The 23688-nt window shown below is 49.6% G+C and overlaps 1 protein-coding gene across 1 annotated transcript in view; it reads right to left on the bottom strand.

The window, feature by feature from the left end:
• Positions 1–417: 417 nt before the first annotated feature.
• The window catches only part of Acss1 (acyl-CoA synthetase short chain family member 1), a 64653-nt gene continuing 41382 nt past the window's right edge, over positions 418–23688 (bottom strand). The window contains exons 5-14 of the mRNA XM_004667977.2: positions 23384–23536; positions 17883–18030; positions 16606–16743; positions 15493–15585; positions 12774–12886; positions 12176–12302; positions 11037–11164; positions 10851–10914; positions 4809–4927; positions 418–2155 (exon numbers count right to left, since the gene is read on the bottom strand). Of these exons, the coding sequence (XP_004668034.2) occupies positions 1976–2155; positions 4809–4927; positions 10851–10914; positions 11037–11164; positions 12176–12302; positions 12774–12886; positions 15493–15585; positions 16606–16743; positions 17883–18030; positions 23384–23536 (1263 nt within the window). The 3' untranslated portion in view covers positions 418–1975. The remainder of the gene's footprint in view (positions 2156–4808; positions 4928–10850; positions 10915–11036; positions 11165–12175; positions 12303–12773; positions 12887–15492; positions 15586–16605; positions 16744–17882; positions 18031–23383; positions 23537–23688) is intronic.

Genomic DNA, 23688 nt, shown 5'->3' with positions numbered 1-23688 from the left:
CCTTGTAAGAATTTGAGTCATTTTGTGTGTAATCTTTTTAGTGAACAGATCCCTTCCAATTTTATCCTTAGGATTATGTCCTTAGGACTTAAGGCACATTGGTTAAAGAAGCATGGATGCCGGGTGTGGTGGCGCACGCCTTTAATCCCAGCACTCGGGAGGCAGAGGTAGGAGGATCACTATGAGTTCGAGGCCACCCTGAGACAACATAGTTCTAAGTCAGCCTGGGCTGGAGTGAGACCCTACCTTGAAAAATCAAAAAAAAAAAAAAAAAAAGAAGAAGCATGGAGTTCTGGGGTGTAGCTCAGTAGTGGAGTGCCTGCCTATCACTCAGGAGGCCCTGGGTTCAATCCCTATCCCTAACACCAAGAGAAAACAAAATACAAACCAACCAAAGACACCCCTATAAACGGAGAGTGAAAAAAATAAAGCTTTATTAGGACATCTTTATCGTTCATTCTGAGAGCTTCTATCAGCAACCTAGAAACCTGGGCTATTTCCTATAAGTGCAATAGTAACTACGGTCAGCCCAGCTCATGACACAGCCATTTACTGCTGACGAAAACAAAGGACAGTTACTCGACATTTGTGCGTACTACAACCACTGCCACGTCCTCAGAGTCACAGTGGACTTACCCCATCACCCAAGAGTCCACAGTAGGTGTGACGTACCCTAGACACCCCTGGAACACCCACAAAGCTATGAGGGGCAGACCCCATTCAACCCATGTCCCCAGGGGCCCTGCTCACCCCAGGGGTTTCCATCACCTGGCACCATACCCTTGGTCCTCACGCGTGTCACCACACTTAGCTAGGAAGTGAGCACTTCATGATTTCACAGTTTATTTCATCCACTAAAGTTCAGAGGACTTAAGGCACATTGATTAAAAAGGGAGAGACTTGCTTGGGGGCACAGAGTCCCTTCATTGGACCACAGTGGTTCTTGCTGTCTCGATCACAGGAGAAAGGGCAGGCAAAGACCGCAAGAGCTCCTTTCAGGCCGAACCAGAGAGAGCCCTAAGAAGTCACCTGAGTTTTCCCTGGCTTCCCCACACAGCCTCACGTATTTGGAGCGGTGGTGGCCTCCTACTAAGAAGCACTGGGGGAAAGACGATCTCTCTAGATAGATCATCGCTTGGAGAAACAAACTTGACTGGAGTAGTTTCAGAAGAAAAAGGTGAGGACGTCCGCCCTGCCCATTAGGAATGAGAGGTGTTAGCGTGTAGCTCAGAGGCAGAGCTCTTGACTAGTGTGCGTAGGGCCCTGAGTTCAAGCTCCGGCACTGAAAAAAGAAAGCTAGTGAGTTTATTTCATCATAACACAAACCAAGTGAACCAAGAACGGTAGAAACAGACACCAGGAAGTTGACACGGTGCCACAGGCTGACAGGATCTCAAGTCAGCCGTGCTCAGATGGAGAAGACAAACATCTCTGATTTGGACTTCAAGTACACTAAATGGCAGCACACCCTCTGATCATCAGACCGGTAGTGGGGGGGAAAAAAGGAGATTTTCATAACTTAAGCGTCACAAAACATGTATGTAAGTAAATCTTCACATTACACTCAGGTGCTTGCATATTATTTCCCCAAAATAGAAAAATACAAAAATGAAACAAGACAAAAAAGGTCTCTGCCTTTTGTATCTAGGCACATCTGGAGAAAGCCCACTAGCTCTGGCTCCGAGGCGGGAGCAGGCTGCTGGCCTCGGGCCTTCGGGCGCTGGCTCACTGCCAGTAATGATGACCTCTCCTTCCTGGAAATCAGATCCCGACCTGAGGGAACAAATCTCTCCGAAGATGGCACTGCTGGGCCCCAGGAGGAAGAGAGGAGCTTTGAGCCCACTTCACATTAGGGCAGTGGGGGTGGGTCATGTGCTGGGATGAGACTAGCCATCTTTGGAGCGCCTTTCCACCAGGACTCTCCAGGGTTGGAGCAGCCTTGTCTGAGTGGGCGCACAGGCAAGAGATGCACCTCTCACTTGGCGTTCATTTGCTGGTCTTTGTACTTCTGGAAGGTACTCAGGAGCTCTGTGATGACGCTGGGGTCCTCCAGGGTGGTGATGTCCCCCAGATCGTGGGCCTTGTTGGTGATGATTCTCTTCAGTAGCCGGCGCATCACTTTTCCAGACCTGGTTTTGGGGAGCCGCTTCACCACCTGGCAAGGATGGGCACTGTTAGGATCTGGGCAGTACTTGTCCATGCCAACATCTGACTGTCCTGAGATAAAGGTTCTGATGGGAGCTGACGCCCCTCCCTAGAGATTCCACAGCAGCTGCCTGACGTGTGGACCAAGGTCTTAATCCCCTCTCCCACCTCACGTTGAAGCTGAACTCAATCCGAAGGACAGGATCTAACCTGAAGCCAGGCTTTGCCAAACACCCTCCAGACAAGACCTGCCGGGCCTGGTGTGCCTCCCATGATGCCTGCCGGGGCTCCTGGGAAGGAGCAGCTCTGTACTCACTCCATGCACTGCCTCCCCATTCCCTGGCTGGGGCTTAATTTTATCTTATAGCTGAGGTCAAAGCCACTGAGCAGACAATTTTGTCTTGTAGCTTGAGGTGAGTGGTAATACATTAAAAGCTGTGTTTGGGGATACTGGGGAGATAGTACAGGCATGAAGACCTCAGGTCAGAGTCCCCTGCACTCATATAAAAGCCAGGCATGGTGGTGTGCACCTCGGATCCCAGTGCTGGGGAGGCAGAGACTCAGGAGGGTTCCTGACACTTGCTGGCTCATTAGTCTGGCCAATTTGGCGGGTTCTGATGACCCTGTCTCAATAATAATAATAATGATAATGATAATAATGTGGAAGAGTGCTTGAGAAAGATACCTGATGTCAACCCTTGGCCTTACACCACACATGCATCATGCACACACACACACACACACACACACACACACACACACACACACACAGAAAAAAAAGAGTTGTGTTTGGAATCTTATTTTATGTGGTGGTGTTGGCTCGGAATTGAACCCAGGGCTCCATGTATGTGAGATTTTTTTTTTTTTTTCGAGGTAAGGTCTCACTAGCTCAGGCTGACCTGGAATTCACTATGTAGTCTCAGGGTGGCCTTGAACTCACAGTGATCCTCCTAACTCTGCCTCCCAAGTGCTGGGATTAAAGGCGTGCGCCACCACGCCCGGCTGTATGTGAGACTTTCAATAATGACTCTGTGTTTACAGATTGTTTAACTCGTCACTGAGTCTCTAGAGAAAACAATACAAAGGGAAGCTGGACCTTTCTGGCTTCAGAGAACCCCAAACCCAGAAGTCTCTGTAGGAACCCTGAAGGAATTAAAGGGTTGTTGTCCAGGCCTCACCCAGACACTGACTCCCTCAGATCCATGATCTCTCTTGCAACAGGAAATACATTTGGAAACCACATGAAGCCAGAGGACTCTGGGGCTTCCCATGCCTCTACATTTCAAATCTCTAACTTGGCTGGGGTATAGCTTGGTGGTAGAGTGCTTGCCTAGCATTCGCAAGGCCCTAGCTTCAATATGGTTATGGCTTAGATCTTAAGTGTCAAAAGTTTGGTCACCAGCCTGTGGCACTCCTGTTAGATGATGTAACCTTTAGGAGGCTAGTGGGAGTAGTGGGAGGAAGTTCGAGCACCGGAGGGCAGGCTTTTGAAGGGAATATTAGGGCCCCAGCTCTAATTTCTCTCTCCATCCCTCCCCTTCTTCCTGTCTGCTCTTCCCTCTCCCTTCCTTCCCTTCTTCTCTTCCACTCTCCTCTCCTCCCCTTCCTTTCCTAGCCACCACGATGCAAGCAGCTCTGTGCTACATACTTCCTACCAAGAAGTGGCTGCCACCATGAGCCAAAACAAACCTTTCTACCTTTTAAGTTAATTATCGCTGGTGTTTTGTCACAGAAATGGAAAACAAGTGCAATAGTCAGCACGATTAAAAAAGAAAGAAAGAAAAGAAAATCTTGGGGCTGGGGAGATGACTAAGTGGATGAGAACTTACTGCTCAAGCATGAGTCCCCGAGTTAAGATCCCAGCACCCACGTCAACGGGTGGGCATGGTGGCCTGCCTATAATCCCAGCCCTAGCATGGTAGGGACAGGAGATTCCTCAAGGCAAGCCGGCCTGCTAGACTAGCTACATCAGTGAGCTATGGACTCAACTGAGAGACCCTGCCTCAGTAAATAAAGTGGAGAGCAACCTCTAACCTCCGCGTGCATGCACACACACACACACACACACACACACACACACACACGGGTACCCACATGCTCCCACAAGCATACACGCATGCACAAAGAAAAAAAGAAAACTTCTGTTCTCCTTACCAGCCTCCACAGGCCACAGTACAAGGACTATAACCAGGGCTGTGTTCTAAACAGATGAGTGCTGTAAACCTTGGGTTTCCATGACCCTTCCCTGTCCTTCACCATCCTCCTCTACCACCCACGAAAACCCACTCGTGGTAGTTTTTAAAATTTGTTTTTGGTAATTATTTATTTGAGAGAGAGAGAGTCAGAGACAGTGAGTCAGAGAGAGAGGTAATAGGCATGCCAGAGCCTCCAGCCACTGCAAACGAACTCTAGATGCATGTGCCCCCTTGTGCATCTGGTTTGCGTGGGTCCTGGGGAATCAAACCTGGGTCCTTTGGCTTTGCAGGCAAGCACTTTAATCCCTAAACAGTCCCTCCAGCCTATTCTCATGATAGTTTGGATAGTGGGAAGGGAGCCACATGTTCATAAGAAGTCCATTGTTTGGACATGTATGGGAAGCAGAGGAGGAGTCTTCAGAGAGCAGGCACCACCAGCCCCCCTAGTGGGGAGGCAGGTTCACTCACCATGATCTGGTCAGGCACAGCGTACTTGGCGATCTTGACGGCCACTGCTGACCTGAGTTCACTTATCACCGTGTCCGCATCACACACGTCGTCTTTTAGCACGACAAAGGCAAACGCAGCTGGAAGGAGAGCAAAGATTCAGGGGTGCTGGGTCATGAGCCCCGCCCCCCACCAGGCAGTGGTCACAAGTGGCACGCACCCAGAGTGCTGCTATATCCTGCTCTGCCGGGGCGGCACAGGGACAGCTGGGGTCTGTTGCAACCCAAGAGACGTATGTCCACTGCATGTCAAGCAGCAGCAACTCCACCAGCCCTGTGAGCGTGCTGCATGCAGGGTCACCCATGGCTGAGAGCTTGGCTAGCTGCGGTGCTGACGGCTCTACATGACCTGGGACACTCCACGTATACTATGTGCCCTCAGGTGAGAAAGAACCCATCACATGGGCGACCTGAGACAGACACAAGATTGCAGGGGCATGCTGGTGAGGAGCAGCCTTGTGGATCGATGGCCTTCTACATGGAGGCTACTCACCACAGTGGCTGTTTAACTTAAAAATGTGGGCTGGAGAGATGGCTTAATGGTTAACTGCTTGCCTGTGAAGCCTAAGGACCCCAGTTCAAGGCTTGATTCCGCAGGACCCATGTTAGCCAGATGCACAAGGAAGGCGCACGCATCTGGAGTTCGTTTCCAATGGCTGGAAATCCTGACATGCCCATTCTCTCTCTCTCTCTGCCTCTTTCTCTATTTGTCACTTTCAAATAAATAAAGATAAACAAAAAATATTTTAAAGAAATGCATTCTCTGAGCCAGGTGTGGTGGCGCATGCCTTTAATCCCAGCACTCAGGAGGCAGAGGTAGGAAGATCGCCATGAGTTCAAGGCCACCCTGAGACTCCATAGTGAATTCCAGGTCAGCCTGGGCTACAGCGAGACCCTACCTCAAAACAAAAGGCATAAAAATGCATTCCCCAGCCATGCAACCATAGTTAAGTGCTGTTTGGTGCCACATATGCTAGGGGCCGCCGTGATAGACAGCACAGACATGGAAGAAAGTGTCGCTGAGCAGCAGGGCTGATGCATCTGTCAGTACAAACACTAGCTTGTGCTTTTTGATATATATATATATTTTTGCTCATTTTTACTTATTTATTTGAGAGTGACAGAGAGAGAAAGAGGCAGACAGATAAAGAGAGAGAGAGAGAGAGAATGGGCGCACCAGGGCTTCCAGCCACTGCAAACGAACTCCAGACGTATGCTCTCACTTTTGCATCTGGCTAATGTGGGTCCTGGAGAATGGAGCCTCGAACTGGGGTCCTTTGGCTTCACAGGCAAGCGCTTAACTGCTGAGCCATCTCTCCAGCCCCTTCTTGATATTTTGATAAGTTCTAGAAGTGATGGTCGATGGCTTCCATTATCCTATGGATCTAATCTTACTGCCTGCCATTTCTGAGGGCTGATCCTTCCCCATTGACCTGTAACATCCCTCTTTTCATGAAGCTTGTGTGTGTGTGTGTGTGTGTGTGTATGTGTGTGTGTGTGTGTGTGTGTGTGTGTGTAGAATGTGTTACATGGTGTGTTATGTGCTGTGTGTGCACGTGCATGTGCAGATGTATGTACTGTGTGAATTTATGTGCTAGAGAAAAACGTTAGGTGTTATTCTCTATCAATCAACTGTGTACTTCCTTGAGGCAGCGCTTCCCTCAACCCAGAGCAGCAGGTTTCGGTCAGTGAGCCACAGCCATGCTTGGGTTCCTGACCCCAGCACAGACTGGAATCAATATGACCATGGCTTTTTTTTTTTTTTTTTTTTTAACATTCTGGGGTATGGTCACTTGAATGAAATGTCCTCCACAGGCACATATATTTTGAATACTTTGTCCCAGCTGGTGGAAAGTTTGGAAAGTTGTTTGGCCTTTGGGAGGTAGAGCCTAGCTGGAGGAGATGTGTTTCTGAGGATGGGCTTTGGGATGTTATAGCCCAGATTCACCCTTGCCAGAGATAGCTCTCTCTTGCTGCTTCTTCCCAGGTGCTATGACAAAATGCAAGCCAACTCCCTATTCCGCCATGCTTTCTCCATCATGATCAAACTTCCCCTCAGGATCTGACGGAGAGCAGAGTTGTGCAGGGGAAAGTGAGGGAGGGGAGGGAATCATCATGAGTTGTTATCTGTAAGTATAGAAGTTGTCAATAATAAAATTACACATTAAAAAAGCTTCCCCTCAAAACTGTAAGTTGACAGGGCTGGAAAGCAGGCTCAGTGGTCAAGGCACACACACACACATAAAGCCTAACGACCCTGGTTCAATCCCCAGCACCCACATAAAGCCAGATGCACAGATGGTGCATTCACCTGGAGTTCAACTGCAGCAGCTAGAGATCCTGGCATGCCCATTCTCACCCCCCCCAACCTTTCTCTGTCTCACTCTGCTTACAAATAAATAAAAATATTTTTTAAAAAACCTATAGGGCTGAAGAGATGGCTTAGCAGTTAAGGTGCTTGCCTGTGAAGCCTAAGGACTCATGTTCGAATCTCTAATTCCCACATAGCCAGATGCAGTGACGCAAGCATGCAATGTCACACATGTGCACAAGGGGGTGTATGCGCCTGGAGTTTTTTCTCAGTGGCTGAAGGTCCTAGTGCACCCATTCTCTCTCTTTCTCTCTCTCTATGCCTCTTTCTTACTTTCCCTAAAATAAATAATAATAAAAAGAATACATTTTTAAAAAACTGTAGGGCTGGACAGCTGGCTTAGCAGTTAAGGTGCTTGCCTGCAAAGCCTAAGCACCCAGGCTGGATTCCCCAGTACCCATGTAAGCCAGATGAACAAGGTGGCGCATGTGTCTGGAGTTCATTTGTAGTGGCTAGATGCTCTGGCATGCCCATTCTCTCAGCCTGACTGACTGTCTCTCAAATAGATAAATAACAATAAAATATTTTTTAAAAATAATTTTAAAAACAACTATAGAGGCTGGAGAGATGGCTTAGTGGTTTAGATTCTTGCCTGTGAAGCCCAAGGACCCAGATTTGATTCCCCAGTATCCTCATAAGCCAGATGCATAAAGTGGTGCATGCACTTGGAATCTGTTTGCAGTGGCTGGAGGCCCTGGTGTGCCCATTCTCTCTATCTGCCTCTATCTCTCTCTTGAGTAAACAAACAAATACAAATGTAAGCTGAAATAAATGCTTCCCTCCCGTGATCTACTTCTGATTGGGTGTTTGGTCCAAGCAACAAGATGACTGCTACAGGGGGACTTGAACTTGACCCTCAGGGGTGCTTAAGCAGTAAGTGAGCCACACCTCCTCAGGCCTCCTGCAGCCTTTTGATGTTTCTGTGCAGACCTCCCTACTGACCATCTGTCTGTTTGCTCAGCACCACTCCCCCTCTTCCAGACGCCTCCTTCCTCAGCACCGCTCACCCACCGCTCTGGGCAGCGTCCTCATGGGTGGTGCTGATACATTGACGAATGGAACGCTTCCTTCACAGGCTATCCTCTGTAGCAACCTGTAGCTCTTCTCTGAAAAGTTCCCCCAATCTCTACCTGGCATACTTCCTTCTATTTAGCCCTCTAGGCCCAGCTTGGCCATTTTACACTATGTGAAGCCATTTCTAACTCTGTCTGTGCTACCCTTTATAACGTTTGGTCTGTGGGAATGGTTGTGAGTCCCCCCGCTCCCATCCTGCCAGGCCATGAGCTCTTCAATGGAGAGAAGTACACTTCTTTCAGTGGAGATGACATTGTAAATAGGCCTGGGCTATCGATTTCTGAGACAGACATGAAGGACGGCAACCACATGGAACGAGGAGCAGCTTAAGAGCCAGACAAAAGTGCGCAAGGCCCAGGATGTTGGAGGCCTGCTGGCCAGGAGTCAGAGTCCCAGTGAAATTATACTCAGGGGCTCCCCTTCCTTGGAGGAAGTGGGGACAAACACACAACCATGTTTTGGCAGCTTTGAAGCTAACCAAGAACTGTGTTGGACTACTAGTGAATTACAAATCTGTTAGCCAGGAAAACACCTCCGCCCCTCCAGACTGGCAGGTACTGAATGCCTGAAAATATGGACCTGCTACCCTAAGCTGCTGGCTGAGAGTACCAGACATCAGATGTCACACTGGGATGTGTCTGAGAGAACCCACAAGCAGGCGGAGGGGACAGAACACAATCCCAACACCATCCACCCAACCCACAGCTGGCCTGTGTGGTGGCCACTGCTGCGTCCCTTACATCCAGTTTGAATCTTGCTCTACAATTCACTTCCCTTGACTCTGCTCTTATTTCCCCCCTTTTTTTTCTCTGAGGTTGGGCCTCTCTCTAGCCCAGGCTGACCTGGAGTTCACTATGTAGTCTCAAGGTGGCCTCGAACTCACAGGGATCTTCCTACCTCTGCCTCCTAAATGCTGGGATTAAAGATGTGTGCCACCATGCCCGCCCCCCCCCTTTGTTTTTCAAGAGAGAGTGAGCAAGAGAGGGAGAGAATTGGTGCATGGGGCCCTCAGCCACTGCAATCGAACTCCAGAAGCATGCACCACCTAGTGGACATGTGTGACCTTGTATTTGCATCACCTTTGTGCGTCTGGCTTAGGTGGGATCTGGAGAGAGATGGAACATGGCTCCTTAGGCTTCACAGGCAAGCACCTTAACCACTAAGCCATCTCTCCAGCCCAATTCTGTTCTTAGGATTCATGCAAGGGTTGACAAGCTCCCAGGACAGGGTGGAAGATGCCTAAGGTCACAGGTTGCTTTCAATAACTCCTTGCCCTCTCAGGTCCTGGCCCTGAGTTGGAAGTCCTGGCTCTGCCCTGCAACCCAAACACACTAGGCTTCCATAGCTCCCAAACCCTGGGAGCACATCAGTCCCCTATGGGAGCCTCAGACCACAGAGATGTAAAATGCAGGGGCCCTCAAAGGTAGCGTCCAGACTCTGTCCGAGTAAGGTGCCTTCAGAGTCACTCATGAGCAATGTTCCTGCCTCCAACCTGTTCCCAATCTGGTGACATCCAGATGCTGTCTCTGCTGGGATGTGCACCCAGAATCTCTCCCACATACCTGTATCCCGCTCACAACACCACAGTCACCTCACTGGCACATCAGTTCCATGCCAGTGGAAGATGCTGTTTTTAAAACACTTAAAGGAATTTTAAATTTTGCAGCAGGTCAGTTCAAAGAAAGCAGCTGAAAGGCTGGCGTGTAGCTCAGGGTAGAGCATAGCTGAGCATGCATGTGACCCTAAGTTCCATCCCCGCCACCACAAAAGTCACAAGTATTTGAGTAAAGACTTTAACAGCAGCACACACATGAGCCGGAAGGAAGGTGACACCGAACAAGCTGTGACACAAGATGTCCCTAAGCGAAAGAGGGAGAGAACGCTCGCTCTCCGGCTGCTGGGCAGGGCAGACAAGGTCATTCTGTGTGGCACTGACCTCACACAGACTTAGGGTGGAGCCGGGTCATACCAGGCCAAGCCAGGGTGACCGCTATGGGGCTAGCATTACAACACTCAGCTGCTCCTGCGCCTTCCCAGATGGCTCTGGAACGAAGCGTGTCCTGGTTTCAAAGGCCGCTCTGACCCCTCGCTCTCTCTCCCCAGCATGTCACCATGCGGTGGGAATCACAGGTCAGGCTTCTCCAGACTCCCCGGGCAGCAAGCAGCCTGCATACAGCAGGGCACAGGCCAATGTGCGGGCACGGAAGCTGCAGAACTGGCATGGTGCTGAGACCAAACAGGTGACCAGCTGGGGGTGGGTACATGCATGTGACTTGGCTGGTGCCCCAGCCAGAGATACCAGCGACAGAAGAGGAGGCTCGTGAGGCTCAGCCAGGGGGACAAGTAGGTCATATGTCAGCAAAGCTGGACGTTCCTACCCCGAACCTAACACTCATCTTGTCCAGCTTCCACCCTCAGATCTCCACTTGAGGACAGAAGCAAAGCAACAGTGGGACTCAGAAGAACCCTGTCGCTGTGTGCTTGGAAAGCAGTCACCCCTTCTGCTAGGGTGCCCTACCGGGCACGAGGCCACGCAGCAGAGAAGAGGGGCACATTCACCTTCTCCCTTGATGCTGTGGGGGTACCCAATGACAGCAGTCTCTGGCACAGCCGGGTGGTCATCCTGTCATGGCAGAGAACAAAAAGGCCTTGAAGCGACTTGGGGTGTACATTCTTACCTCGACTCTGAGGTGCACAGAGGTATTATGAAAGTGCAGGGCAAAGGAAGGGGCTGATGGAGCTCACCATTGCATCTTCAATCTCTGCAGTCCCCAGGCGGTGGCCACTGATGTTGATGACATCATCCATGCGCCCCGTAATCTGGTAATAGCCCTCCTTCGTACGGTGGGCGCCATCTCCCGTAAAGTAGTAGCCTGTGTGTCACAGCATGGTGAGTTCAGTGCCAGGGACTCTGAACTAGGCCTCAGCAGGGCTCTCAGCTTTCTGTGAGGATCACAGGAAGACCCACATCCCAATCCCACTTGGGAGACCAACTCTGAAGCCAGCTGGGATGTTTCTGGTCTGTGACCCCATCCCCTCCACCCCCAGCAGCAGCTCTTAATGTAGATGCTTCCTTAAGTGGCACCCCAGTTGTGGGCCAGTTAAGGGCAGGAGGTGCTGAGGCTCCAAGACACTGGCACATGAGTGAGCTCAAGACTGCAAGGGTGCAGGGAGCAGAACGTGGACAGCAGCATGGTCAAGGGGCTCCCCAAAATAAGTGTTTGCTGCAAGCTTGGACTGAAAGTTGTCCGCCCCAGCAAGGACGAGATGACAGCATTCATATAACCTTCCAGCCCAGTGACCCAAAAGCCAACCAGGAAGTAAATGAGTGTAAACCGTGAGAACACTCCACCCTTGTAGCAGTTTTCCAAGTAGGTTTCTTTTCTTTTTAAATATATTTTATTTATTTGAGAGAGTGAAAGAGGCAGAGAGAGAGAAAGAGGGAGAGAGAAAATGGGTGTGCCAGGGCCTCCACCACTGCAAACTCCACACTCATGTACCCCCTTGTGCATCTGGCTTTACGTGGGTCCTGGAGAGTCAGACCGGGGTCCTTTTGCTTTGCAGGCAAATGCCTTAACTGCTAAGCCATCTCTCTAGTCCCCAAGTAGGTTTCTTTACGCTTCTTTCCTAGTGGCTAACAGGATGCCAACCCAGGCTAAGGCCTGTGCTAATGGTGGAACTTACATCCTCTCAGCTCCAAAGAGGCTCCTGTGGTAGGACCTGCTCCAACAATGGAGATGTTGATGAAGGTCAGAAAGGTAATATGGGAGCCAGACATACCTCCACAGAGGTTCAACTGCCATGAACTTAACCCGTTCCCCTGCTTTGGAAACATGCTGCAAGTGTCCACGGGAAAGTCATGAGGAGCCACCAGAGACACTCACCTGGGTACACCTTGAAGTAAGTATCTACAAACCGCTGGTGGTCACCATAGATGGTCCTGGCCATGCCTGGCCAGGGCTGGGAGATGCACAGGGCCCCGGCCGCATCATTCTCTTCCATGGGGTTGCCCTAAGAGACTCAAGGGAGACACATGTGAGACAGTGGGCAGGCTGTGGGGGAGGAACAAAGAACTGACAATCAGGACTGTCCTGACTGCTTGGCCTGAGGCAGAAGACCAGTAAACAGGCCTGAGCAGAACTCTTCAGAACTTTCCTACTGGGATATTTTAGGAGGGTCCTGGGCTCGAAGCAGTTGTCAGGTGTGCTCTTTAAGAAAGGGGAGCATAAGGACCTAGCCTTTCTTTCTTTCTTTTCCTTTTTTTCCCGAGGTAGGCTCTCGTTCTAGCCCAGGCTGACCTGGAATTCACTAGGCAGTCTCAGAGTGGCTTCAAACTCATGGAAATCCTCCTACCTCTGCCTCCCAAGTGCTGGGATTAAAGGTGTGAGGACCTGACCTTTCTTCCAAGGACCAGATCCTGTGTGCCTCATGAGGAGCAGGGCAGGACACATGTACAAGGAACATCTGTGGGGCCCCACACACCTTCTCATCCATGAGTGCAGGGACGATGCCATAAAAGGGCCTCATGGCCATGGCTGGGATGATTTCTGCCCCGTCTTCTGAGGGCCGTGGTGCGATGCAGATGCCGCCTGTTTCTGCGTGGAGGATGACAAGAAACACTAACTGGCCTGCAAGCCAAGGATAGGTTTGTGCAAAGTGTGCCCTCAAAGGGCATGTGACACCCACTGTGTCTGTGAGGGTGAGCAGTGGGTGGCACCATCCTTGTCTGAGGCAATTGGCCCCAGTAGTACATGGGTTTTAGTCCAACCAGGCTTGGATTCCAGTCTCCTCTCTGAGGACCCGAGCAGGGACCTAAGGTGTATTCAGGCCAAGAGCTCCTTGTCTTAGCAGCTGGCAATGGACACTCTCCTCTATTCAGTGGGTCCTTACTGTGTCAGACCCCTTTTAGGGCAAAGTCTGCCCACTTATGCAGGAAGACAAGGGAAATGAATTGCAGCAATGAAAAGTGAAGCCAGTGTGGTTTCCCAGTCATTTCTGTGGTCCTTGTCTCTGGGCCCATATGGAAATGTCTCATTTGACTCAGATATGACAGGTTCTCTATCCCATACCTTCCATCATCGATGAGGGCTGAACCGTTCAGACCTCTCTTTTGAATGGGGTGGCTACTTGAATGGCAAGAGCTCAGCCAGCTGCATCATTATATCAATGGTGGCTTCTTGCCCCAAACATCCCAAGTAGTCACATATTCAAGAAAAGACGAATCAAAATAAAACACATGCTGCGTCCCAGAGTTTGGGCTGCATCTTGAGATCCCAAACTCTGGGGTGCAGACCTGGCGTACCAGCTTTCCTATTTTTCTTTCTTTATTCCCAATAAAACTTTGCCTCACATTCCGTGAGTCAATGGTCTTACTTGTGCAACACCAGACCCCATAACATCCTGGGGACTCACTCTGGATCTACATTTCAAGACCTCCCGCCCCCACTCGGGTGTGACCAAGCCAGGGAAGGACCCTAGTCTTGGCCCGAGAATCATATCTCCATCCGTCTGCATGTTCCTGGTTTTGGTGTTAGTAGCAAGCCATTGATGGGAACTTTTGGCCAGGACTGCCAGTCCCTCCTTTATTCAATCAATCTTGTCTCTTCTATTGCTGCCCCCGATACTACTGCTCTTAGGCCTTATGGCCTTCACCTAGGACCCTGCATTATTAATGCTCTAAGTAGATCTATAAAGATTAGAATAAATTCTATTAAACTCATGGTATTGCAGATGCGATACGCCCCCTTAGATGAAAATACCCTAGACACTGTTCTTCATGAGTCAAGGATTTGACTTAGTGTCATATCACAGGGGGAAATGGAAAATGGAATGTGTAAGGAATGGGATGATCCCACTATGCAGTGCAGATGTTTACTGTTACCTAAGGAATGGGATGATCCCTCTGTGCAATGTACCATGACCTTCCCATATCTCTTTGTTTCTAAATATCTTTGTGATTATATAGCATAGAATGTTCTTGCCTAAGTTCTGCCTGTGTGACCTATGTAACCTTGTGACTTCTTGTAATACCCCCCCCCCGCACCATGTTTAACAGTATGCAACTTTGTGGTTTAACTCCCGATCCTGTTTTTACTATAAACATCATGTGGTTATTTCCAATAAAAGCTGACACTCCAAACAAATCAGGGCTGCATCCTGAGATCCCGAACTCTGGGATGCAGACCTGGTGCACCAGCTTTCTTCTTTTTCTTTCTTTCTACCCAATAAAACTTTGCCTCACACAAAAAAAGAAAAATACACAGAAAAATTTCCCTTTCCTGTTAAGATTTGAATTTAGACACATGGTCCTCCTTAACTGCAGCTGTGTTCAGAAAAAGGTCCTTTGGGGCTTGGGGTGTGGCTCAGTAGTAGAAAGGTATCTAACATACATGAGACCTTGAGCTTAATTCCCAGCACTGCATCAAAATTCAAAAAGAAGGGGTTGGAAAGATGGTTCAGCAGTTAAGGTGCTTGCCTGCGAAGCCTAAGGACCTGAGTTTGATTCCCCAGTACCTATACAGAGCCAAATGCATAAGGTGGCACATGTATCTGGAATTTGTTTGCAATGGCTAGAGGCCCTGGCATGCCCATTCTCTCTCTCTCTCAAATAAATGAATAAAATATATTTTTTAAAACATTCAAAAGGGGATGGAGTGATGGTTTAATGGTTAGGCACTTGCCTGCAAAACCTGAGGACCCAGGTTCGAATCCCCACTACCCATGTAAGCCAGATGCACAAAGTGGTGTGTGCATCTGGAGTACATTTGCAGTGGCTAGAGGCCCTGGTGCGCCCATATTTTCTCTCTCTCCCCTCTGTAATAAATAAATAAATAATTTTTTTTAACTTTTAAAAAATTCAAAAGGAAGGAAGTGAGCAAGGAAGGGGCGGGCCCCTGCCTGCAAAGGAAATGAAACACTGAGGACCTGCTATTCTCTTAGCCTTGGACCTTACCTTTGCTGTGTCCTCCACTCCCGGAGGCTGTAGCATGCACCCTCACTTGCACATGAAACCGAGACTCTGAGACGTCATTGCACTTCCTGGAACAGCCAGTTTCCACCTCTGAGCTTTGCCCCTTGGGCCTTGTGTGCTCCATCACACTTGTGCTCCAAGTGTGAATCTGATCCCAGGCCCATACGAGCCCCTCCAATCTCATGTTAGACCCCAGACCTGTCTAGACTACTCCTTCTCAGAGACACTCACCTGACTGCCACCAGGTGTCCACCAACGTACATCTGCTGTCACCTACTACATTGTAGAGCCACTCCCAGGCCTCATGATTGATGGGTTCTCCCACTGAAACCACATAAAAGGAAAAAAATAAATAAATAACAGAATTCAAGAAACCTAAAATAAAAAGGAATAGCTTTCTTAGGAGAGAATAGCTCTAAAACTTCCCTAAAAACCATAAGGAGACCTGGAAAGGCTGTGTGTCCTCATGCACATTATGACCAGATATTTTCACAATGAGACATCAAAAGGCAAAGAGAATGTGGGGAGGGGACAATAATGTCACACACACACTGTAAAAGTGACATTTTGGCACAGAAATTTTGAGAAGTGACTGGAACATCTGTTTTAACAGTTCGTGTATACAACCCCACACAACTATTTCGGATGATTGTTAGGGGGAAAATCTGTTAAAGCTATAGACATGCTTATCCTACTATTGGAAAAGTTGACTCCTGACATAAGCTCCGCAGAACTGAGAACAGACACTAGCCAAAAATGGACACCTGCAAGGACGGGCCCAGAAGTCTTGTTCATTACAGCTAGAAGGCAGACTGCCGTCAAGAGGAGAATGTGCTAAGTTGTGGTATATACACGCTGCTGTCCCTGATGACACGCCGTGACCCCATCCACATATGTTCAACACACAAGAAGAATTCACCCACAGTGAGAGACGACCTGCAACGGTCAGAGCAGGGGACTGCCACAGGGCGTCTTTCACACCCTTAGGCTACTCCCGGGTCTGTAGTCTTGCATGTGATAGCTTGATCTGGGGGGTGGTCATCCGTGTAGGCACGGAAGCACACATTCCTCCCGCAGACCCGTGACATCCGAGTGCTTGACCTGATTCTTCAGACTCCAGAGAAGGGGTAAGAAGCGCTAGCATCCTGGGACCTGACTTCTCAGTGTTTGTCATCAAAGCCTCCAGGGTGGGCACACAGCCCATGCTCACTAGTTTAGACCCATGGCTGCTGAAACGGTGGGCTGTTCCTCTGGTGGCCACCTCCTTGGCAGGACCACCCTAGTAGTCTATCACCACCGGGCAGAACCCGAGGCCTGGGCTAAGCCACCCGGCGCTGAGCTCACCTGACCCCAGCGTGCGCAGGGAGGAGCGGTCGTGCTTATGCACCCACTCATTCCCGTACTTGAGCAGCAGCCGCACAGCTGTCGGAGCGCCATAGAACTGGTTGATCTTCAGCCTCTGGACCATCTCCCAGTACCTGCCTGCAACAGGGCCCACAGCCACAGTTAGCAGGAGAGCGCACCAAACATCATCCATTTCACACACATTGAAGCCAAGCTCACACATACCGAGGGCTGGGCATGTGCAGACACCTGCATGGGCCCACAGAAAAGGGGGTCCTTGAGGACTGAGTCCTAAGTCACCCCCTAATTACAAGGTAGCAGTCTGGAGCCTGTAGGGTATCCCCCACGAGCTAGCCAGAGATCAGTTCAAAAGGATAAGACTGCAAGTTTTAAGAAGTGACAGAACTTTGGCTCAGACATGATTACACAGCCCTTAAATGAGCAGCTGGACTTCCTCTGGTAACAGCAGAGATGCTGGTACCTGTGTGGGCACAAAGCCATGCACCCAGCATGTGCATGCACACACACACACACACACACACATAAACCTGACCACCGTAGAGCGCAGCTCTAACTATTCCCTGAAACAATGCAAACAAGGCCATGCCTGAGTAACGGCCTCCTGTCCCTGGCATTGCTCTCATCCCATAGCCTCCTTCCTTGAGTGCTACTGAGAGGAATACGGGCAGCAGGGAGGAGACCCACCCTCCAGTATCATGGCATGCCTGGGAAAGAGCCAGCAGCTGAGCCACTACACTTTGATGACATTAATGCAAATATCTGGGGACATTGGTGTTGCATGAGAGAAATGCCAAAGACACGTGACCATGTCCGCAAAGTGGGCTCGATTTAACAGCTGTGGCCCCAGGCCCCTTTGGGCCCTGAAGGCTCTGGAAGGAAGTCTGGAGAGGGCGAGGAAGATGAATGACAGCTGGCCCAGGCTTGGAGGAAGAGTTGGATCTGGCTAGGTGAGGTAACCCTAGAGGTGAGAAGGACAATGCTAAGGTGGTGGCCCCCATCAGGCATCTTTGTGCTTTTGAGATGAGATTGCTCCCCAACGTTCCCCTGAGCTTCCTACACACAACAGTGGGCTCTAGTCCACCTGGAAGGGCTCAAGGCCTAACAGCTCTGGTGTCCAGCTGGAATGTGGTCAACGTGACACCAGAACCACACCCTTGCCAGAGCCTGGCTTCCAGCCTTCTGTGGATCTTTACTCCAACGTCGAGCTGCCTCCCTGATCACCGAGTGCAGGCCTCACCAAGGCTCTTGGTCCTCACCAGCGTCAGGGTAAACCGGGGTGCTTTCAAAAAGGACAGTAGTAGCGCCATTGCAGAGGGGTCCATACACCACATAGCTGTGTCCCGTGATCCAGCCAATGTCGGCCACACAGCTGAAGATGTCACCTGGCTGGTAGTCAAACACGAGCTGTGGACACAGGAGGGGATCCTCAGGAACGCGTCCTCCCCAGCCCCACCCCGTTCACACTCAGCATGAAGACACAGCCCGTAGCTGAGGTGCCGCCGCCACAGCTGCCGGCAGCCAGTGAGCTCGGCCTCTGCAAGGACCGAAAGACGCACGGTGCAGGAGCCCCGGGGAGAGGCTCCCAGCCTGATGCAGTGCTGATCTAGGGGACGGAGGTTGCCCTGGGGACCACCAGTGAGAGGGAGATGGTCCATGTCCTGTGGTAACACGTGTGTACTCCACGGCAGCCTTTCAGCTACTAGTGTGATTATGATGTGGGCCCCTGCACTGGGGGCAAAGACTAGAAAATGGAATGTGCAAGACCTTAAGTTGAATTCCCAACACTAAAGGAAGGTAAGGAAGGAGAGAAAGGGACAGAGGAAGGGAAAAAGAAAAAACATGTGGGCAGCTTTTTTAACTACTTGATTCCACTATTATTTAAATCCCTTCTTAAAAAAAAAAAAACTACAAAAATAAGGCAGGCATGGTGGTGCATACCCTTAATCCCAGTGCTTGGGAGGCAGAGGTAGGAGGATTTCTGTGAGTTTGAGGCCACCCTAAGACTACAGAGTGAATTCCAGGTCAGCCTGAGCTAGAGTGAGACCGTACCTTGAAAAACCAAAAAAATAAAAAAGCCTACAAAAAAAAAAAAAAAAAAGGACTGGAAAGATGGCTTAGCAGTTAAGGCACTTGCCTGTGAAGCCTAAGGACCCAGGTTCAATTCCCCAGTACGCATGCAAGCCAGATGCACAAAGTGGCAGATGCGTCTGCAGTTTGTTTGCAGTGGCTGGAAGCCCTATGCACCTATCCTCCCTCCCTTCCTCCCTCTCCCTCTTTCTCTCTCTCAAACACATAAATTTAAAAAATTAAAATAAGAAGCTTTTCAAATCTGTGGTTGGGCGATCCTCAGAGTCCTACAATCATAAACGAGGTCAGTTTTCCAGCGGTCAGGAGGGTGCCAATGGGGTCATGAGCAGCTGGGGCCTGTGGAGCTGTGTGTCCAGGCCAGGAAAGATGCTCTGGAGGAGGAAGATGCCCCCCCCACCCCCGTGCTGGGGAATCAGAACGCCCTAATCCCGCAGCACTCAAGAGCCAAAAGGACTATGAATACAACTTGGGAGCCACATGTTCAAGTTTGTCCTGGGGTTGGAGACTTTTCTCTCCAGGTTTTGGGGGAGAAGAGGGATCCGAGGAGCCAGAAAGCACTGTGACCCCACTGCATACCCCAGCGTCCCTCTCACTCCGGCATTTTCCACAGTTGACCATCCTTTTCCTTAACAGCCCTACCACTGTCATCATGCACACACATGCATGGACACACACCCAAACACATGATCATGTACACATAGACAAACGTGCACATACACATACACCGGCGTTCATCTACACACATGCAAGCATGCCCATGCACACACATACACAAGCATGTGCAAACCTGGACACTTGTGCGTGAGTGTATGCATGAAGACCCCGCAGCCATGACAAGGGCACTAGCAACCCTCGTGCCATGGGCCTCTGCACACGCTGTCCCTTGAGCTGCCCTACTGTGGCTGTGGCTAGTTCATCTTATGCTAAGGACAGAGAGGTGTGAGCATCCTCAGTCACACAGCTAAACCAGTCACTTCAGGTTCAGAGCTGGACACACCTGGCTGGCAACCTTTAAAAAAAAAAACTTTTTAAATATTTCGTATTTATTTATTTGGCGGAGAGAGAGAGGGAATGACTGGGCTCACCAGGGCCTCCAGCCACTGCAAACGAACTCCAGATGTATGCGCCCCCTTGTGCAGCTACCTAACACGGGTCCTGGGGAATCGAACCTGAGTTCTTTGGCTTTTGCAGGCAAACGCTTTACCTGCTAAGCCATCCCTCGTCCTTTTTTTTTTTAAATTTTTAAAATGTTTTATTTATTTATTTGAGGGTGGGAGGAAGAGAATGGGCTTGATAGGGCTGGTAGCCACTGCAAATAAACTCCAGATGCATGTGCCACCTTGTGTATCTGGCTTATGTGGGTCCTGGGGAATAGAACCTGGGGTCCTTGTGCTTCACAGGCAAGAGCCTTAACCACTCAGTCACCTCTCCAGCCTGGCAATCAAATTTTTAATCCAAGTCTTTTTGCCCAAGTGCTACAGCCACAGAACCAAGCAGGCCCTCTAGTTGACTTTGTTCCTGAGGACACCCTAAACCTTCCTGCACTTGGTCGAATACCTGGCATGGAGCAGACCCTGAAGACTGAATGAGCGGGAAGACATGCACCGTCCTTGCCATTCCTGTGTGTGTTTGATCTTAGCCACAGAAACCTGAAAGTCTGTACTCAGTGTGCTAAAAGGCTACAAGAATTGATTTTTTTAAAAAATGAAAAGATGTCCCCTGCCCCACCACCACAACACCAATTCTTTTGCTATTGCACACAGTTCCCTGACAACACTTTGAAAACACACAGAATGAAGAGTTTCACCATGGCAACAGGTGTCCTAATATATGCTCCACATACAATGATAAGAACAGATGCAGTCTGTCTTTCCTGGCACTGGATGTCAGTGGTTTTATTTTGCAAAGCAGTTTTTCCTCACACAGTCTGCCAATCTGTGTGGCATTCCCTGGGCGAGGGTGTTCAGATGAGAACAGCGTAGTTGAGAAAGGCACCATGACTAATTTGAAGTTAGCCAGCGGCCGGAGGCAAGCATGATAATTTGGACTCGTGGTTGTTGTGACATGCGGTTCTCTCAGTGGCTCTGCCCACCTCACTGTCCACAACCTCAGGGCTGGGTGTGAGTTCTAGGCACAGACTCAGACACAGGTGTTTCTGCCCCACCATCTACTCCTCCTTCCCTCCCCTTGAAGACATATGGCATGTATCTAAAAGGTTTGTTTGCTGGCTAATACAGGCTTTGGGGAGGTAACTGGATCATAAGGGGTCTAACCTCACCAATGGACGAATCTGACGATGTATAAATGAGTAGGCTATTGGGAGACGGTGGAAACTGTAGAAGGGGGAGCCTGGTAGGTCTCTAGGGGTGCACTCTTGGGGACTGGAGACTATATCTTGTCCTCAGACTGTGCCCATTCTCCCTCTCTCTCCCTCTCTCTCCTCTCCTCATGAGCAATAAGATGAGCAATTTTGCTGCACACACGCTCCGCCATAATATTTATCTTCCCATAAGCCTAGTAACAATGGAGTCAAGTAATCTCGAACCAAAACCTTTGAAACCATGAATCAAAATCCCTCCTTTAAACTGGTTTTCTCAGATATTTTGTCGCAGTGGCCGAAAGCTGACTAACCCAAGGGAACCACCTGGCCAAACTCCCGTTCCCTCAACTTCACATTTCATGTCTTTCAATCAGCACTTCCCTCCGATCTATATCCCTGCTCTCCAAGGCAGCCATTGATGCCACGTTCAAGCACAGCCCCCACCCACAGGATGAAAACATGCCTTACACTTGTTTTATATCCCCAAAGGGTAGCCAACTGCAATGCAATTTTTACCCCTGCCCAAGATTTTGCTGAGACTGTCAAGGCTCTCTCTGGGAGCCTAGCTGGAACCATGTCCTCAGGGTAGGAGAGGCCGAGATAAGGAAAGATGTCATCAGCCAGGACAGTGTCTGAGCCCCGCTCACACAGACCTTGGCTGTCAGGTCACCTGACCGGACAGTTCCCTTTGAGTTGTGAGTTGGCCTTTAAAAACAGAGCATCCTGTTCACAGGTGGAACCTACAAACTCAAGTTCACCTGAGGAGTGTCAGCTACTCTCCAAGGCAACCATAGATACCATGTTCAATAACGGCCTCCCTGCCCTCTCACCCATGGAATGAAAACAGGCTTTAGGGCTGGAGAGATGGCTTAGTGGTTAAGGCACTGGCCTATGAAGCCTAAGGAGCCAGGTTCGATTCCCCAATACCTACATAAGCCATATGCACAAGGTGGTGCATGCATCTGGAGTTCGTTTACAGTGCCTAGAGGCCTTGGCATGTCCATTCTCTCTCTCTCTCTCTTCTTCTGTTTTTCAAATAAATAAATAAAAAACCATGCTTGATCATTTGCTTTATATCCCCAAAGGGCAGCCCACTGCATGTAATTTTTACATACTAATTTAAGTTTCTTTATAAAAATCCCTTTTTTCATTTTGCTTTTCAACTGAATAGGACCTAGAGTCAACAATTCTATAGGTATCACTTTTTATTTATTTATTTGATAGAGGAAGAGGGGGACAGGGAGAGAGAGAATGGGCACGCCATGGCCTCCAGCCACTGCAAACAAACTCCAGACACATGCGCCCCTTGTGCATCTGGCTAACGTGGGTCCTGGGGAATTGAACCTAGTTCCTTTGGCTCTGTAGGTAAACGCCTCAACCATTAAGCCATCCCTCCAGCCCAAGTTCACAATTTTTTAAGAGACACATAAAAATGTTTTCTTTTATTATCAGTGGAAAGTCGGACTTAGTGGTGCATACTTATAAACTCCACACACAGGAGGCTGAGACGAGAGGATTAACTCAAGTCTAAGACAAGCATGGGCTACAGAGTGAGTCATTTTCTCAAAAAAAAAAAGAAAAAAAGAAAAAAAAAGAAAAGAAAAGAAAGAAAGAAAAAAATCAGAGAGAAAAGATGAACTATGAATTTTTGAGTGGATGGAAATGTTTTAATATGTCATAGTGATCTTTATACCCCAGCCCTGATAAGTTTCTTCTACTTACAGTCTTTAAAAAATATTTTATTTTTATTTATTTGAGAGAGAAAGAAGGAGGGGGCAGAGGGAGAGAATGGGCGAGCCAGAGCCTCTAGCAACTGCAAATGAACTCCAGATCCATGTGCCTCCTTGTGTAACTGGCTTACATAGGTCCTGAGAAATCTAACTTGGGTCCTTTGGGTTTGCAAGCAAGTGTCTTAACTGCTAAGCCATATCTCCAGCCCTGTAGTCTTTCTTTTTAAAACAGGATCGCAAGACATATGTGACACTTTTGTTTTTTTAATGGGGGAAGGGATTCATGAAGTCAGAAGAGACTGGGCTCATAACCCTGCTAGTGAGCCACACAGCCTGGAAAATGATCCGCCAAGGAAGTGAGAGCCCCATCCCCCGCACCTCCAGCACCAGGGGGTGGAGGTGGGGCTGGGCAGAAGGGCTGTGGAGGCACAGCAGGCTCAGACCCAGGATGTGGGCTATTACATACTCTCTCTCCTCCGCCATCCCCTCAGTCCATCTACAACCAAACGCAAGCACCCCACGTGTTCAGCTGAGGAGGCGTTCCAGTCCACGCTGCGGCCCCTCCTAGCCTTCTCAGAGCCTGCCAGGGGCACGGTGCGCTCCTCCCCAGGACCCTTACCTTGTGTGTCAGGGCAGCATACAGCAGGTAGCCTGCCTGTGTATGGACGATCCCTTTGGGCTTCCCAGTGCTGCCGGAGGTATATAGCATGAAAAGCATGTCCTCACTGTCCATGCTTTCGGGGGTGCACGTGGGGGCCTCCTTAGCCATCTCCTGGAAGGGTTAGAAGCACAGCATCCAGGCAGGGTGTTTAGCAGCTCCTCTCCATTATCTGCCCCTCCCCTGCCCCGCAGAGCGCAGTGGCCCCAGCTGCCAGGACCCTCAGTTTACATTCTCTGGCCTGCCCAGGGTATAAAGAGAAGGCA

This window comes from Jaculus jaculus, chromosome 8 (genome assembly GCF_020740685.1).
Source record: "Jaculus jaculus isolate mJacJac1 chromosome 8, mJacJac1.mat.Y.cur, whole genome shotgun sequence".
NCBI classification, from domain to species: Eukaryota; Metazoa; Chordata; class Mammalia; order Rodentia; family Dipodidae; genus Jaculus; species Jaculus jaculus.
This window is presented reverse-complemented; position numbering and strand designations above follow the sequence as displayed.